The following is a 14,697-nucleotide window of genomic DNA, read 5'->3' on the forward strand; positions in this document are numbered from 1 at the left end:
TTTCATGTGCCGCGACTTACCTAAGTGGATCACTTACTTTTTCTTGTTAAAAGAAAAAAACAAAACAAAGCAAAACAAAACGTTCCATAAACAGCATTGAATAACAAATTGAGCTCATTCAGACAGCTTCCCATTGCATTTTCATCCTTCTGTTTCCCTCTCACGCTCTATTCCCACGGGTTTCCTCTCCGCTTGTTCCCCCTCGATAGGGTGGCCTACTTGTTACGACATGCATTTATGACGTAGTGTCATGATCATTCGGCCTTACCGCTTGATGAAGACCACGACTAGTTTTATCGAAGCGGCGAGATGGAATATTGATAACTACCAGTTGCAGTCTTTACGTCAACGCCGAGGAAGACTGAAAGCGCTAAAAAATAAATTTAAATTTTAAGGTAGAATTTTGCAATAAACTGGATTTGTTTACGGTCAATTACAGCGCTACACCTTAACTTAAGCATAGGGCATATGAGCAGCATTAAGCTCCAAACGGGATCTTAAATCATTTTCCGTCAGGATTTCCGTTCTCAGACCACGAAACTTTCACGTTTTGTTTTGCATATGAGTTCTGGAAAGCAAGAGCTAAGCTATTGTTCTTCCATTTGTTCTTTTGTTTTGCCATGTCCTCGTTACTTTCGCGGTGGCGGTTTGCTTAAGTTCCCAAGTAGTCTGAATCGTGAGGTAAACTATTAAAGGTTCCTGTAAAATTATAACTTCGATGAAGAATAAACAACACTTTTGCGACATAATAGTCTTTGATCTGCATCTGTTAAGCTTCTAACAATCAGATTCGCCATACAATCGACAGTAAATGTCAGCATGCCAAATAATTTGGAGGTGTGTTTTAAACAAAAAGCTTTCTATAAAACACAAAGAGGTAATCCATAAGCGTGCCCACGCTGGGTAAGATAATTAAGTCAGATAAGAGCCACATGGAAAAGTTGGTCGCAACAAAATGACTCGAGGGTTAAAAACGTTATTAAAAGCAGGAATACAATCAGCAATTTGACTTAACTTACCTCCGCGTGAGAATGGTTCACCTGAAACCCAGTTCGACACGCAGATATGTATTGAAACATTTTGTGCCTCAAACAACCCTGAAGGTGAGTTAATGTCGACATGAAAACGATGCAGTTAATTTTTTTTGGCGTAATTTGAAGCCAGTCGCGCACGGTGGTATATAAAATTGTGATATTAATTACGACCGTGAATTATTAGACAAGCCTTCTTTTAGAGGAAATTTTCATTTCTTTTTATTTTCCATTATTTCCACTGTCATTCCAAGATAACTCATGCAAAAATTCATAATAATCTTCCAAACGAAAGCTCTCTCATATCTTATAACTAATTTATATGCTATCTGTGGTCTTCTGTCTATATGATATTTCAGTCAACTACTAAAACTGATTATGGTAAAACCATTTTATAACCCTCCACCCCCCCCCTCCCCCCCACCTTTCCTCCTCCTTGTGCAACATGCTGGTGCACTGGGTGACAGGTTTCTTTCACAATTATGTAATCATTTCACATCAACCGCAACTATGGATACAGAGAGCATCAGCAAAGTATTATAATTGCTACGTGAGGAGTTTAACTCCTCTCAGAGCTCGGGCGCAAGTAAGGCTCGCCGATTTATTTGATGATTCATGCATCAGGCGAGGATATGAGGCTTTGCATTTAAATTATAAATAGTTTTTACGAAGATCAATTTCATCCAAGAGAGATCGCTTGAAATTAGACTTTGTTCTAAATTCTGGCAAGTATGTCCTCTGGAGATTCCCTTCAAAACAAACATGAAATGACAAAACAAACATGAAAATCAATAGCGGTCTTTCTCAAGTGTAATGGTATTGTTGATGAATCCTTTCCAGGTAGATCATTATTTCGGTCAAACAAACCTGTGAATTTGAAAATTGTATCAGCAATTCAGATGTTATCAATTCGTAATCGATATTTTGACTATCAAATTGTATTGTAACTTTCCAATGCTGTATTTCCGAGACATATGAAGTTTTTACTTTAGAATTTAAAAGTACTTGGACCATATCGATAGCATAGGCTTTTTGTATAACTATAAATACAGAATTTCTATAGAAATCTCGATGATTTCTCGAATTAATTTGCTTTGGAGATATGCTGGGCTGAATAATTTTTCAATTTAAATCAATTCATTGTTCGAGTCTATAATAACCGGGCCCAAGACGGCGCTAAGACTAATTGAACAAAAGATCGAAAGAGGAGGCAGTGTTCTTAAACAAACAGCGGCACAATGGCTCTCGGAGTAAATGTTTCCTCCGATAATTTGGACGTTGGAGGTTTCCACAACACCACAACTTCTCCACAAGAAAATTGCGAAAAACTAGGAGTAAACATGAGTCCGATACAAGTAACAATGGTTTTAATACATGTTTCTACGTTGTTAATTGCTCTAGCAGGAAACACACTTCTTATACTTGCGTTCGTAAGAATGAAACAAAAGATCGCTGTCTTTATTGCCAACATGGCGGCCTCTGATCTATTTGTCGGAGTTTTTCTGATCCCTCGCTTGATAACAAGAGAAATCACCAGATCCAACGCCTTCCTTGTTCACGGATTAGGAGGACTACTTCTCTGTAAGATGTCCACTTTCTTGAGTGACGTGTCTCTGTCGGTATCAACACAGAACTTGATATTGATCGCCGCGGAGCGCTTCTTGGCTGTAGTGTATCCTTTCTTGTACAAGAAAGTCACCGTGAGAACTCGCTATGTGCTCATTGCCGTCACGTGGATCCTGGCCATGGCATTGCACTCGCCCTATTTCTACATTTTTCGACTGATTACACATAAAAAACAAAATGGCACAGGAACCTTGTTTTGTGTGCCAAGCTGGGAACCCGCCTTTAGCAATGGATCAGCTCAATTACACTATATCACCTTTTTATACGTTACAGTTGTATTTATGCCCCTCCTTGCGGTGGCAATCTTGTGCCTTACGACGATGATCAAGCTTCGGAGGGTTGACAAAATGGTGACAGGTCTGAGTGAAAATAGAGCTCGCAGAAAATATGAACGTAACAAGAATTTAAAAAAGATGGTCACAGCTACTTTAACAGCGTTTTTGACATGTTGGACGCTCAATGTTGTTATTACTTTTCTGCAGCTTTTTTCACCTACGTCAGTTCCTGAATGCAGCGAAACGTTTCAAATAATTTATTTTATATCTCGGGTGTTAGTAACCTCTTACTGTGCTGTTAATCCTTGTATTTGTTTTATGTTCCTAAAAGTCTTTTCTCGCGAATTGAGTGCAATGTGCAAACGGAACCATCAACGCGATACAAATGGGGGTAAAATGCGACGATATAGGAAAAAGCTGCCCACGCATATTATTTGAAGTGAAAATATATCACAGTAATTTGCATGGGACACCTCTCGGCTTGCTAAGAGTCATGTCATTTTAGATGTAAATTTCCTTTTTTATCAATAAAGCACTAAAATCGTTTCCTGGATTTTACAACATGATGAAACCAGGCAGGATGTAGAGAGAAGACGCAAAGATGCTTGAAAATCACTTGCGGTGAAGTGAAAGTGTAGAAATTAGGCTCGGCATTTTTGAAAGAAGTCTATAAGCATTCACCAGTTAAATCTCGGATCGAATGGCCGAGGTCTGGGCCCTTGTCTATTTACTGTGTTGTGTTCTTAGGCAAGACACTGGATACGCTCGCAAACTTGACCTGCCAACATTTAACAGAAGCCTCATGTTATCAAATCATATGATTAACACAGAACACCTAAATCAGGTATACATGTTTGCAGTACGTGCATCAGAGAAACCGACCGGGTTAGGCAGGCCAGATCGAGTCTACTTTATCCACTTCTCCTTCCCCGAGGGATGGTAAAAAAAAAAACGGAGCTTCAAAAAAAAATCTAGGACGGGTTCATCACCACGATTATTTAATTGGATTGGGTAAATGATTCACAAGTAGAGGTAAAGAATAGATAGTTTACAGATCCCTTGGATCTGTACCACGTGTCACATTCTCCCCAAGAGCACCAGTAGGCTGCAGCTTCTTTTTAGTAGAATATTTTGATTTTGGGATTGGGAGTTATTTTTTTTCTAAGAAGGAGAATAAGAGATGAGTGGAGAAAAATGTAGAAATACTTTATGGAAAACGGTAGATTGACATATGGCAAAAAAAGCAGCTGGTATTTGCATCATTGATTCCTCGTCCAGTACTGATCTACATAGGCCGATTTATTTTCATTAACGTTCTTCTTAAGACACTGTTCATGCTAATGATTGAATGAAATTCACGTACGTGTAGGTAGCGTTGCTATGAGCAACTGAAGTGCCCTAATCTAAGGTTTGCGTGCCAAATGATACTCGACACGTTCGCCCAAGTCACGAGAAGCGACCGCAAGATCGACGAAACAAGTTTCGAAAAATTTCATTTCGTGAATATTTTATTTCCAAAATCCCATTAAGTTGATAAAAAATTGCATACTTAACCATTTGCGAGTAACTATCTCGAGGGAAAAGTGCTTCATAAACACATCGGTTTACCAGACATGCACTCGATCGCTTAAAACAATAACATGATGAAATTAGAATGTAAATTTCATCAGAAAGTCGCACATCTAAGTATGCAAATTAGCTTGTTTTCAACTGGGCATTTCTATTAGTCAATTCTAGACTAGTCTAAGACAAAGAAAGGATGGGTCTTAGACTAGATGGGAATCAACGAGTGAGCAATTGTTCCCGTTTCTCGTGATCAGTAACGAGCTCAATGTTTGCGCTGATTCAGATCTTATGCGACTGCAGTTGTTCTCCGCAGACCAATCTTGTACTATTTCAGTAGTGACTGATCGTTGGCGTTTTCGTCTACACATACCTATAAGCTGCTGAGTAAAGCCCTGTACGAAAATGAAGCAAATGCTCGCATTTACCGCAGGATAGCAGCTTACCAAAACTCGAGAAATATGATCAAACATCCTGAAACCTATATTACAATTCTGTTGATCATTTGGGGAAAATAGTTTGAAAACACTTATTCCAATATAAAGCGTCCAGCAAAGTAAGAACGCAATGATAGTAGCTATTCCCATCCTTTGTAACTTCCTGCTGCGTTCTTGATGTCTTACAGCCCCTCTCTCAGTTCGAGACGAAGCCAATTTATCTCTCTGAAGTTTAACATGGATAATACCATAAAGCACAGAAATAGAAAGCAGCGGTAAAAACAAAACTGTTATGAATAGAAAGATCAGGTAGCGTGGCTGCGTCGACTCATGATCAAAAGCTGGTTCCCAGTTGGGTTGACACGTGTTATCGGCAGACAGACGGAAAATGTAAAAGTATGGCGAATGAATCGCCATGGAAGCTATCCATGTTAAAGCGACGAAGAGATAGCGTCTTTTCACCGTGAACACCTTCTTATACAGAAGTGGATAAACAATAGCAAGGAATCGTTCAGTGGCTATAAGCAATACGCTCTGGGTCGACACAGACAACGATACGTCGCTTAGAAAAGTACACATCTTGCACAGAAATGTACCTGTACCTCCTCGAACGAGGAAAACGTTGGATCGAGTGAACTCTCTTGTTAAAAGGCGAGGCATTAGAAAGAGTGCAGTCAGCAGATCAGATGCAGCCATGTTGGCGATAGGGAGCAAAATATTTTCCTTCATTCTCACATAAGCAGCAATGATAAGAATGTTTCCCACCAAGGACACTAAAAGAGTGAGAACATGTATTGTGATATAAATTTCCATGGGTCCAACAGTGAAAGCGGCACATTTTGTTGGCGTAGAAGTATCATTCCTGTCCGAACCAGCATGGTCCAAAACCACGGATATGTTGTTTGCGTTTGAAGAAATCATCGTGACAAGCTGTTTATTTTGTCTTTAGGGCCGGGCTAAAATAGGTTCTCCCGTTAACAGGTCACAGTTGGACGCTTTCACTTTCTAGTAAGACTCGAAGACACCATGCTGCGCAATCAGGGTCTTCAGTTATAAATTGAGCTGAATTTTTTCATTCAGCCGCTGTAGCCCCAGCAGGGAATGAACCATGCCTTTCAATAGCTTCTGTTCAAGAAGGTAAAACTCAGCAGCTGCTTTGTCTGTGTCTGATTGTAAAGACAGTTTCAACCACAATCAACATAACAACGCACCTATTTCGCAGATTTGAATACACCGTTCGTCATTCATGAGGAAACACAAGTGATTGGGCACACCACAAAATTACGTCATAGCGCTCTCAATTTCTGTCAAACTTGGAAGCGATCAATTAATAGACATTGTTAACTGATCTGAACTGAACAGCTTTGAGCCTTCGTTTTAAAAATAAACTGAGAACAAAGAATTAATACTATCAGATTGCTTTGTCATGCAAAGGAGTAGTAGTGTCAAGGCCTGGAGCAATGTTTGCGGGTACGGTGGTTTCTTGTGGTTTAATGCTTTTCGTGATCTAATATCCCAGCAAACTGGATAATTAAATCACACAGTTTAGTACAAATTGACAGAGAGCTGCCGTTTTCACGCCTTTTAAGGGCCAGCAGCCTTGGTATCTTCCGGCGTTCATAGGAAATGGCACATATTCTTTTTATTTAGGGTACTTTATTTTACCTGGGTGGCCCAATTAGCCGTAAGGCTGGTATCCAGGGGGAACTTGGAATAAAGAGTATAATTTTTTAAAAATACAGTAAATATTTATTCAAAAATATAATAAATATTAGTTTAAAAATACAAAATGTAATAATTTAAAAAAACAAAATGTTAAAAATCGTTAGTATTCATTAAAAATGTGAAGAAAGAAAGTGGTTCCGCGTTTTGAATGTAACAAGGCAACAAATTAAAAAGGGTTGAGTCCGAACACTTAAAAGTTCGTTTGCTAAGACTTAACTTCGGTTTGGGCAGGTGCAAATCGGTTCTTCTGAGAGTGTCATAGCTACGTGCATTATAGTTTCTAATAAAATAGTTAAATATTTGCTTATTTAAGCATTTATAAACTAAAGCACATTTGTGTCTTTTCTGTTTCATTTCCTACTCAGCCCACCCTACAGAATTGGCTCAATAAGGGTATTGCAGACACACTTCGCTGCTTTAAGAGTACGGCAAGATTTTATCCGTGCTAAAAGTCCCAAACACTTATTGACTTTGTTACAAAGGGAGTCGGTATGCTCTCTCCAGAAGCTGTTCATCGAGCATAACCCCAAGATAATTGAACCTTAGATCTGCAGCACAAAGTCTGATGAGGTTTGCAGTAGTTTCCTTTCGTTTTGCTCTGATTTAGTATTAATCTGCTACTCATCAACCACTGCTTGACTCGTTTGAGGTCTTCTTGTAGATTTTCTCTAATGATGTTAATATTGGACCCAGTATAATGGATCACTGAGCCATCGGCATAATACTTATCGCCGAGTGCAGCAAACATTGAGGCAGGTCATTTATGTATGTCACAAATGATCTCAGTAAGGAACCTTTGGGAACACCGAAGCAGTAGAGGAAGACTGGATGATAACACCTCTCCATATTGAACTGTCTGCGAACGAGTAGTGAGATAATTTCTGAACCAGGTAAGACTGTATCCTCTAACTCCATGGTGCTCTAGCTTGTGAAGGAGGCAGTGGTGATCAACAAGATCAAAGGTCTTTTTCAGATCGACAAGGGCAGCACCGGTTACCTGTTAACTGTCTATGTAATCTAATATATGATCAACCAGGTAGACAACTGCAGTTTCAGTGGAATGCTTCTTACGGAAAAGGGATTAAAAAACTGATAGAACTTTGTTTTCGTCAAGAAAGGCCAAAAGTTGAGCTTGAATTGCAAATTCCATCACTTTAGAAATCAAGGGGAGAACTGAAATTGAATGATAGTTGTTCTTATCATCTTTTCTCCCAGTATTATAAATTGGAGTTACTTTATCTTCCTTCCACTGTGACGGAATTTCACCTGTCGAGATCGTGAGGTTTATAAGATAAGCTATATACTGCCTTGGCTATAACGGAGCCGCTGCGTCTTGGAGCAGTTTTGCAGGGATTTTGTCGAGCCCAGTAGCTTTCGATAGTTCTAATTTTGACAGCTCATAGCTTTCAAAACTGACGTCAACAGTAAAGTCCTTGTTAACTCTGGGAACTAAAATTGAGAAAAGGCTCGGTCTTTTAAGACATTGCATAAATTCCATGCGATTGATGCAAAAAAACTCGTTGAACTTTGTCGCTGACAGATTTGATGAGTCACCACCCGATGCGCGTTTATTTTCAATGGGCAAGATATTATTTAGTGTCTGTCTCATCTCTTTGAGGTTCTTGTCACTTGGGAGCTTTGTGGAATAATTATTACATTTTTTTACGCATTTTCGCGATGAGAGCTTTGCGTAATCTTTTGTTATTACTCCAATGTAGCCCACTGTTTGTTGATATGACTTTCTTATGTTCATAATCGCACTTATGCATGAAGTCTTTAATTTAGTCTCAGGCGTCAACCAACAACCAAGATACCGATCTTCTGTTAACCCGCAATGCAGGCGTCTTATTAGGGCGAGCTAACGTTATAAAAACGCGATCGTTTATCCGACAGGCCATGTTTGATTGGGAGTTAGAGTGGACAGAGGGGGTGGGGGGAGGGAGGGGCGAGAGAACGCGTAATCTACATCTAAAAAATCTAAAAAAAGACCTATCCCATTACTTCACCATCGACAAAGCAAATGCTATCATCTCAAAATAATTTTAGACTCTTAGAATGACTTTTCCATTCCGATCGGAGCAGTTTTTCGTGAGCCATAGTTTGCTATGGTTCGATCTGGCATTCAGGAAGCGTTTTCAGTTTCAACATATGCAAATCGACCCTCTGAGCAATTTTATGGTGACAAATTAACCCTTTAACTCCTAGATCAAATTTGTAATTCTCCTTGTTGTCAACCGTACAATTCTTATGATGGTAGTCCAGAGAAGTTAGTATTGGATCAACCAATTATCCCTAAATGGATATTTTTCTTTATTCTCATCACTTATCTTGTAGATATTGTATTGCTATTGTAAGGGGAAATTCTGTCTTGGTCACTCATATAAGTTAAATGGTTAAATAATCCTCCTGGTAAATGAACATTTAGCACGCGTTCTTTAGTAAATACAAATGGTAGAACTGGCAGGCGAGGCGGCTCGGCCCGAACGTAAAGGGAGGATAGGGGACGGAGATGTTTTACAAAATCAAACCTGTATAAAGCGGTCACCCTGCAGTATTAAGCGGTCGCTTGTCAGTGCCGAATTTGTTTCCACTTAACAACTGTAATTTTTACTTCTTTTCAGCGGTAACCTTTATCAAGCGGTCTTAGTCACCTATGAGTGAGTACCAACGGCCCCTTTGTATTTTCTTTTACCTGTACTGAACGTTCAGTTAAAGCGGAACCAATCAAATGAAACTAAGAACAAGTTTCAAGTAAAATTAAATTCGTCTTTTTTTCCCGAAAAATTAATGCTAGTAGTATTTTGGTGCGAGTATTTGTTCATGAACTGATCGATGATCCACTGATATTGATCCTAAACGGCTTTTTTTTTTATCAAACCCCTATTCTATCTAACCTGTATTTAGCGGTCGCCATTCCTGACCTGAATGACCATTCATTCGTGACCGCTAAATACAGGTTCGAATGTAGAAAGTTTGACTAGGTTCAGCCGCAAGGCCTTTAAGACAAAAACCACATATTTCCCATATTGTAAATTTCGTGTGTGGAAAGATACGTGGTTAAGACGCTGACTGAACTTTAAAAGGTCATTCCTTGACGGTAAGGAAGCTCAAGGCACTGTCTTCTGCATCTAAATAGTTGTCAGTAAATGAGATTAACTCGGTTGCGTAGATGAACGCACAGTTTCATTTTCAGTAAAGATAGAAGAGGTACGCGGCGTTTTTCAGGTGAATCAGCACCAAACTATTCAATTGATTCAACTATTTAATGAAATCGACACGTAATGCAATATTTGAGATAGCCTGAAGGCAAAAAAAATCAAACAGGGTTGAGGAGGACGTCACGCTAAAGGAAGAAATTTCACATATTCACTGATAACATAGCAGCACAGCTATGGTAAATATTTTTTGAGAAAGGAAGGAAAAATAAACTTTCAATTAGGCGCCTTGACTAGTGTAATGTATTTGGTTATATTTTTTCAGTGCTATATTATCTAAATGTGACGACATTATCCCAGAAATAAGGTTAATTAGATAAAGTGGCCTTTGTTCGCAGAAAGATGCTTATTCGTGCGTCACAGGAAAAGATTGTAATTAAGCTATATCCGTTCGCCACGCTTAAGCACGTACACCTGTCGGCTTTTTGAATTGTTTTATTCTGTACTAATGTGCTTAAGACTGACTACTATTTCGACGTTCTAAAAACACTAACCAACTACTAAAACATTGCCATCAATCATCACTTTCCTACACCGGTGAGAGATATATTAAATCAAGGGATATGCGATCCATGTTGGCATAAATTCAAGATATGATTACGAAATTTACATCACTGATATTGGCACTATTTTGATCTGTAAGAGTTTAAATGAATAAAGTTCCTTTACATACAAATACTTATACCACTCCATAAGGCTTTAGACCGTAGTCATCGTTAAAAATAAAATGTTGTTGAAACTCAGTCAGTAGACTGCTTGGCTAATGGTTATGGAGCTCACTTGTGGCTAAAAACCAATTCAACGTCCTTGCCAAAACGGCTATGACTTCGGAGTGATGGCTCCCCAGCGTGCTGATCAAAATTGAACACAATAGGTATTATTTCCTGCAAACATCTATCTCTATGATCCCTTTCAGTGAACCTTCTCATCTGCATAACGCGAAAAGTTGACGAGAAAAGCTTTTCACAAATATAAAGCAAATACAGGGATTTACAGCAGAGTAACAGCTTGCTAAAACGCGAGATATATTGTCTACTATCTTAAAACCTTGGCTACACTCATAATCAGTATTTGAAGAAAGCTCTTTGAAAACATTTATCACTATATAAAGGAGCCAACAGATTAAGAACGCCGTTACAGTAGCTATTCCCATTCTTTGTAACTTTCTGCTGCGTTCCTGGTGTCTCAAGGCCCCTCTCTCAGTTCGAGACGAAGCTACTTTATCTCGCCGAATCTTGACGCCGAAAATGCAGTAAAGCACAGAGATAGTAATTAACGGTAGAAGCAAAACTGTTACGAAAAGAAAAAGCACGTAGCGTGGCTGCGTCGACTTATGATCGAAAGCTGGTTCCCAGTTCATTTCACAAATATTATTAGTAGACAGACGGAAACCGTAAAAGTATGGCGAATGAATTCCCATGGATATTATCCATGTTAAGCCTACGAAGAGATAGCGTCTTTTCACTGTCATTACCTTCCTATATAAAATTGGACAAGCAATCGCGAGAAATCGCTCAGCAGCTATGAGTACTAAGCTCTGGGTCGACACAGATAGCGATATGTCGCTTAGGAAGGAGCATAGTTTGCACAGTAATGTACCTGTAACTCCACGAATGAGGAAATCGTTGGATCCGGTGAGCTCTCGTCTAACAAGACGAGGCATTAGAAAAAGTGTAGTCAGCAGGTCAGATACAGCCATGTTGGCGATAGGAAGCATTAACGTTTCCTTCATTCTCACATAGGAAATAATCAGAAGAATGTTTCCCACCAAGGACACCAGAATAGTGACAAAATGGATTGTGATATAAACTTCAACTAGTCCAACCGTGAAAGCAGCACATTTTGTCTCATTGCTGTCTGAACCAGGTCGATGCAAAATCGTTGAGGAATTGTTTCCAAGCATTCTTCGCTCCGTCTTTAGAGGGAATGAAATATTCCTCCCGTCATAGGTCACACTAGGATGGTTTCACCGCAGCGTCCGTAGCTACGAACTCTAACAAAGGATTATTATGGAGCATTTGCAGCTTCTATGGCCCTTAAATCGTTCCCTTGTGTCTTCAGTTACTTTCAACACATCAGAAAGGTGGCCAATCCTACGAATTCCAATAAAGAGCTTAAGTTAAATGGGTCCTTTCTCCGTTAATAACTCAAGAAAAAGATGTGACTATAAATAATACAGGAGACTCATTTACACTACTTAGTTAAGTAGTCTGCGTGACGTCCTTGAGAGGAAATGACGCCACCAAATTATGTAACACTTGTTAATCAGAGTCATTGAACGCTTTTAACGACTCATGCCTAGGAGGCAGTAAGACTAAGGCACTCACATGTACCTTGAGAGATAAGACTCAAAAAGTTCTTAACTTCAACTTCTGCGATAGATTAAGAACAAATCATGCTGGTACACCTGAATTCATATCACTCCGCTATGTCATACAAAGCGGACACAGCGACGACCCCTGTGGCAATGTCTGTTCTAACGGTTTTTGAAAGATGGCTAAAAAGCTTACCGTGTTTATATATCTTAACCCTTTTAGATCGCTAACTGGTGACCGTTCTGAGTTCGAAGTAATGAGTTATTTCTACCATAAATACGAGCCCGTTATCTTTATAGCGTGTAAAGAAACAAAGACAGTACTAAAGTCTCCAGACATATCACGATCACTCGTGTCCTCTTGTGGTCATTCGATACTGTTTTAATTGAAAGGGGCCGGCTTGCCGTAAGTCTTGGCCTCACTTCAAGATATTTTCTGTCGCTCTCTGTAATAACATTTTCCCTTTGTAAACACTTATCGCACTTTATAAGAAAAAAAAACTGTCGCACAGTGCGACCATCACGCCGAAAGCTATCGCATTTTGTAACCACTCTTGTCGCACTTTGCAATAAACCGTGTATAGATGGTCGGGGGGTAAGTGGACCCATTGATAGCTGTCATTCCTGTTAATAATCATGATCCAAATAAGTTTCTTTAATTCTGATGCAACTTGTTTTACCAAACTGTATGGCCAGCTAAACAATACAATGTTTCAAAAATTGCGTGGAGATTCCCAGGTGGAGAGAAGAAGGGGAATTAGGAAGTCTCTCTTAATCGCCCTCGTCTTCCGGTATTTCACTGTGACAGCAAGCAGAACTTCGTCTCATGTGCCGTACGTATTACTCATGAAACGTAACGAGGAAATTACTTTGCATCTGACCCAAGTGTATAAATAAGTGTATTTCATTTCAATAAAATAAAGAGTAGGATACTGCAACTTTAACCATGTTTTTGTAGTGCGGCATGGTCATGATTAACGAGTAATTTATAGAGATATTTTTTTATGGTCTAAGAAATGAAAACGTATTTTGAGTAGAGGCCGCATCAAAACGCTAAACTATTGATGAACACCGCTGCGTTTCATCGAGTAATTACGCTATTTCCTCAACTACCTGTCAAATGCAGGTCAAAGGGAATATGAACTGATAATTTACAATCCTAAAATAAGGAATTTAAAAGATGGTAATATTCAATAGACAACAGCCGAGGAAAACTATGACAGGATATATATAGGGAAAATTGGACGGAGTTGAGCCTGAATTGATTTAGGCCAACTTGAAAAGCAAATCTTTAACAATTTTAGTTAGACTAAATTTTCATGAAATTTCATTCATATTGCTCACATATTGTGTATGCTATATTCACGACTTACAGAAACCCTCCGACAGAGGGAAGCAAGGGAGTTTGAGCACGTATGCCGAGCAAGATACTTTCAGAAACTGGGTTTGACAGGAGACCTCGTTCCAGTCGAGTAACTGAGGCAAAGATATTGCCCTTAGAACTTATCAGAAAGCAGTAAGTTTAAGTTAAAAATAGCAGTGTTCGGGCGTTTTCTAAAATGTCACGTTCGCAAAAACGATCCGACAGGTGTAGGCGGATGACTCAAGATGTTTGCGGTCTTCAGGGATCATTGGCGATCTATACCTTTTAAATTAGTTAAATGCTCACTAAAACTATCGTAAAACACAGGCAATCTGATTGGCTTGCCCCCCTTTCCCGTCGAGCGTTGACTCCCTACCGATTAGATAACTTGCGGAAGCTGGAATGAAACTCTCATTCGCAAAAGAAGTTGTTTAATGAAAAGAGAAATAGAAACAAAGTTTTGTGTAAATGTAACTGACGGGTTATTCTCGAAATCAATGTAACAACATTTTCTATTTCTTTTCTTGAACATTACGAAACGCAGTTGTGGAAATATAGCCGAAATCAAAAATTCGAAATACCGATCGATCTTCAATCGATTTCAAAGATCTTCAAACAATTCGCTTCAGTGACATTGATTTTATTTTGTGGCCTGATTAGCTCCACTAGACTTATTTGTTATTAAAATTAAAGAGCAAGTGTATGGCCGTCACCACCAAAAATACAAAGATGTCAAATGGGTCAGCAAATACAAAGCTGGTCCAAGGATCAGCCGCAGCATAGCATAGCTAATAAAGGAATGGCATGGCCAAATTATAGACGGTTTAGTCTTCCTTCGTAAAACAGAACACCCTAAATATGAATAGTTTAACCAAATGATAACAGTCTAGTCGCCTGTGTCGAGTTGAAACATGAAATTGTGAAATGAACTATGTGAAAACCGATGAATAGCTTAGCATTCAGCACACAGCACACAAACAGTGTAGAACAAAGAAGGTAATTTAGTGTTAACAACTGGGTTGAAAACGTAAATTAGCCACCGTAAAGAGTAAAAAAGCTGACGTTTCGAGCGTTAGCCCTTCTCTGACGAAGGGCTAACGCTCGAAACGTCAGCTTTTTTACTCTTTACGGCTTTACGGTGGCTAATT

The 14,697-nt window shown here is 39.2% G+C and overlaps 3 protein-coding genes across 7 annotated transcripts in view; 1 reads left to right on the forward strand and 2 right to left on the reverse strand.

The window, feature by feature from the left end:
• Positions 1 to 1,603: 1,603 nt before the first annotated feature.
• On the forward strand, positions 1,604 to 3,478 carry LOC113680369 (putative neuropeptide Y receptor type 6). The gene has a single exon (XM_027197397.2). The coding sequence runs from the start codon at positions 2,270 to 2,272 to the stop codon at positions 3,368 to 3,370; it is 1,101 nt and encodes a 366-aa protein (XP_027053198.2). The 5' UTR covers positions 1,604 to 2,269; the 3' UTR covers positions 3,371 to 3,478.
• Positions 3,479 to 4,422: 944 nt separating this feature from the next.
• On the reverse strand, positions 4,423 to 6,782 carry LOC113680359 (QRFP-like peptide receptor). Its single transcript, XM_027197386.2, has one exon. It carries the CDS (start codon positions 5,851 to 5,853, stop codon positions 4,699 to 4,701), a length of 1,155 nt encoding a protein of 384 aa, XP_027053187.2. The 5' UTR covers positions 5,854 to 6,782; the 3' UTR covers positions 4,423 to 4,698.
• Positions 6,783 to 10,291: 3,509 nt separating this feature from the next.
• The window catches only part of LOC113680379 (QRFP-like peptide receptor), a 10,900-nt gene continuing 6,494 nt past the window's right edge, over positions 10,292 to 14,697 (reverse strand). For 4 of the 5 annotated variants that reach the window (XR_016182367.1, XR_016182368.1, XM_089191783.1 and 1 more), the window contains exon 2: positions 10,292 to 11,965. Coding sequence is in view for 3 of the 5 variants with exons in the window: in XM_089191783.1 (XP_089047909.1) it covers positions 10,798 to 11,775 (978 nt within the window). In the remaining 2 variants the exon portion in view is untranslated. Of the gene's footprint in view, positions 11,966 to 12,382; positions 12,848 to 14,697 lie in introns of those variants that run through there. The other variant, XM_089191781.1, reaches the window with a different exon arrangement.

The sequence above is a fragment of the Pocillopora damicornis genome, chromosome 13 (genome assembly GCF_964200805.1).
Source record: "Pocillopora damicornis chromosome 13, jaPocDami1.2, whole genome shotgun sequence".
In the NCBI taxonomy this organism is placed as follows: Eukaryota; Metazoa; Cnidaria; class Anthozoa; order Scleractinia; family Pocilloporidae; genus Pocillopora; species Pocillopora damicornis.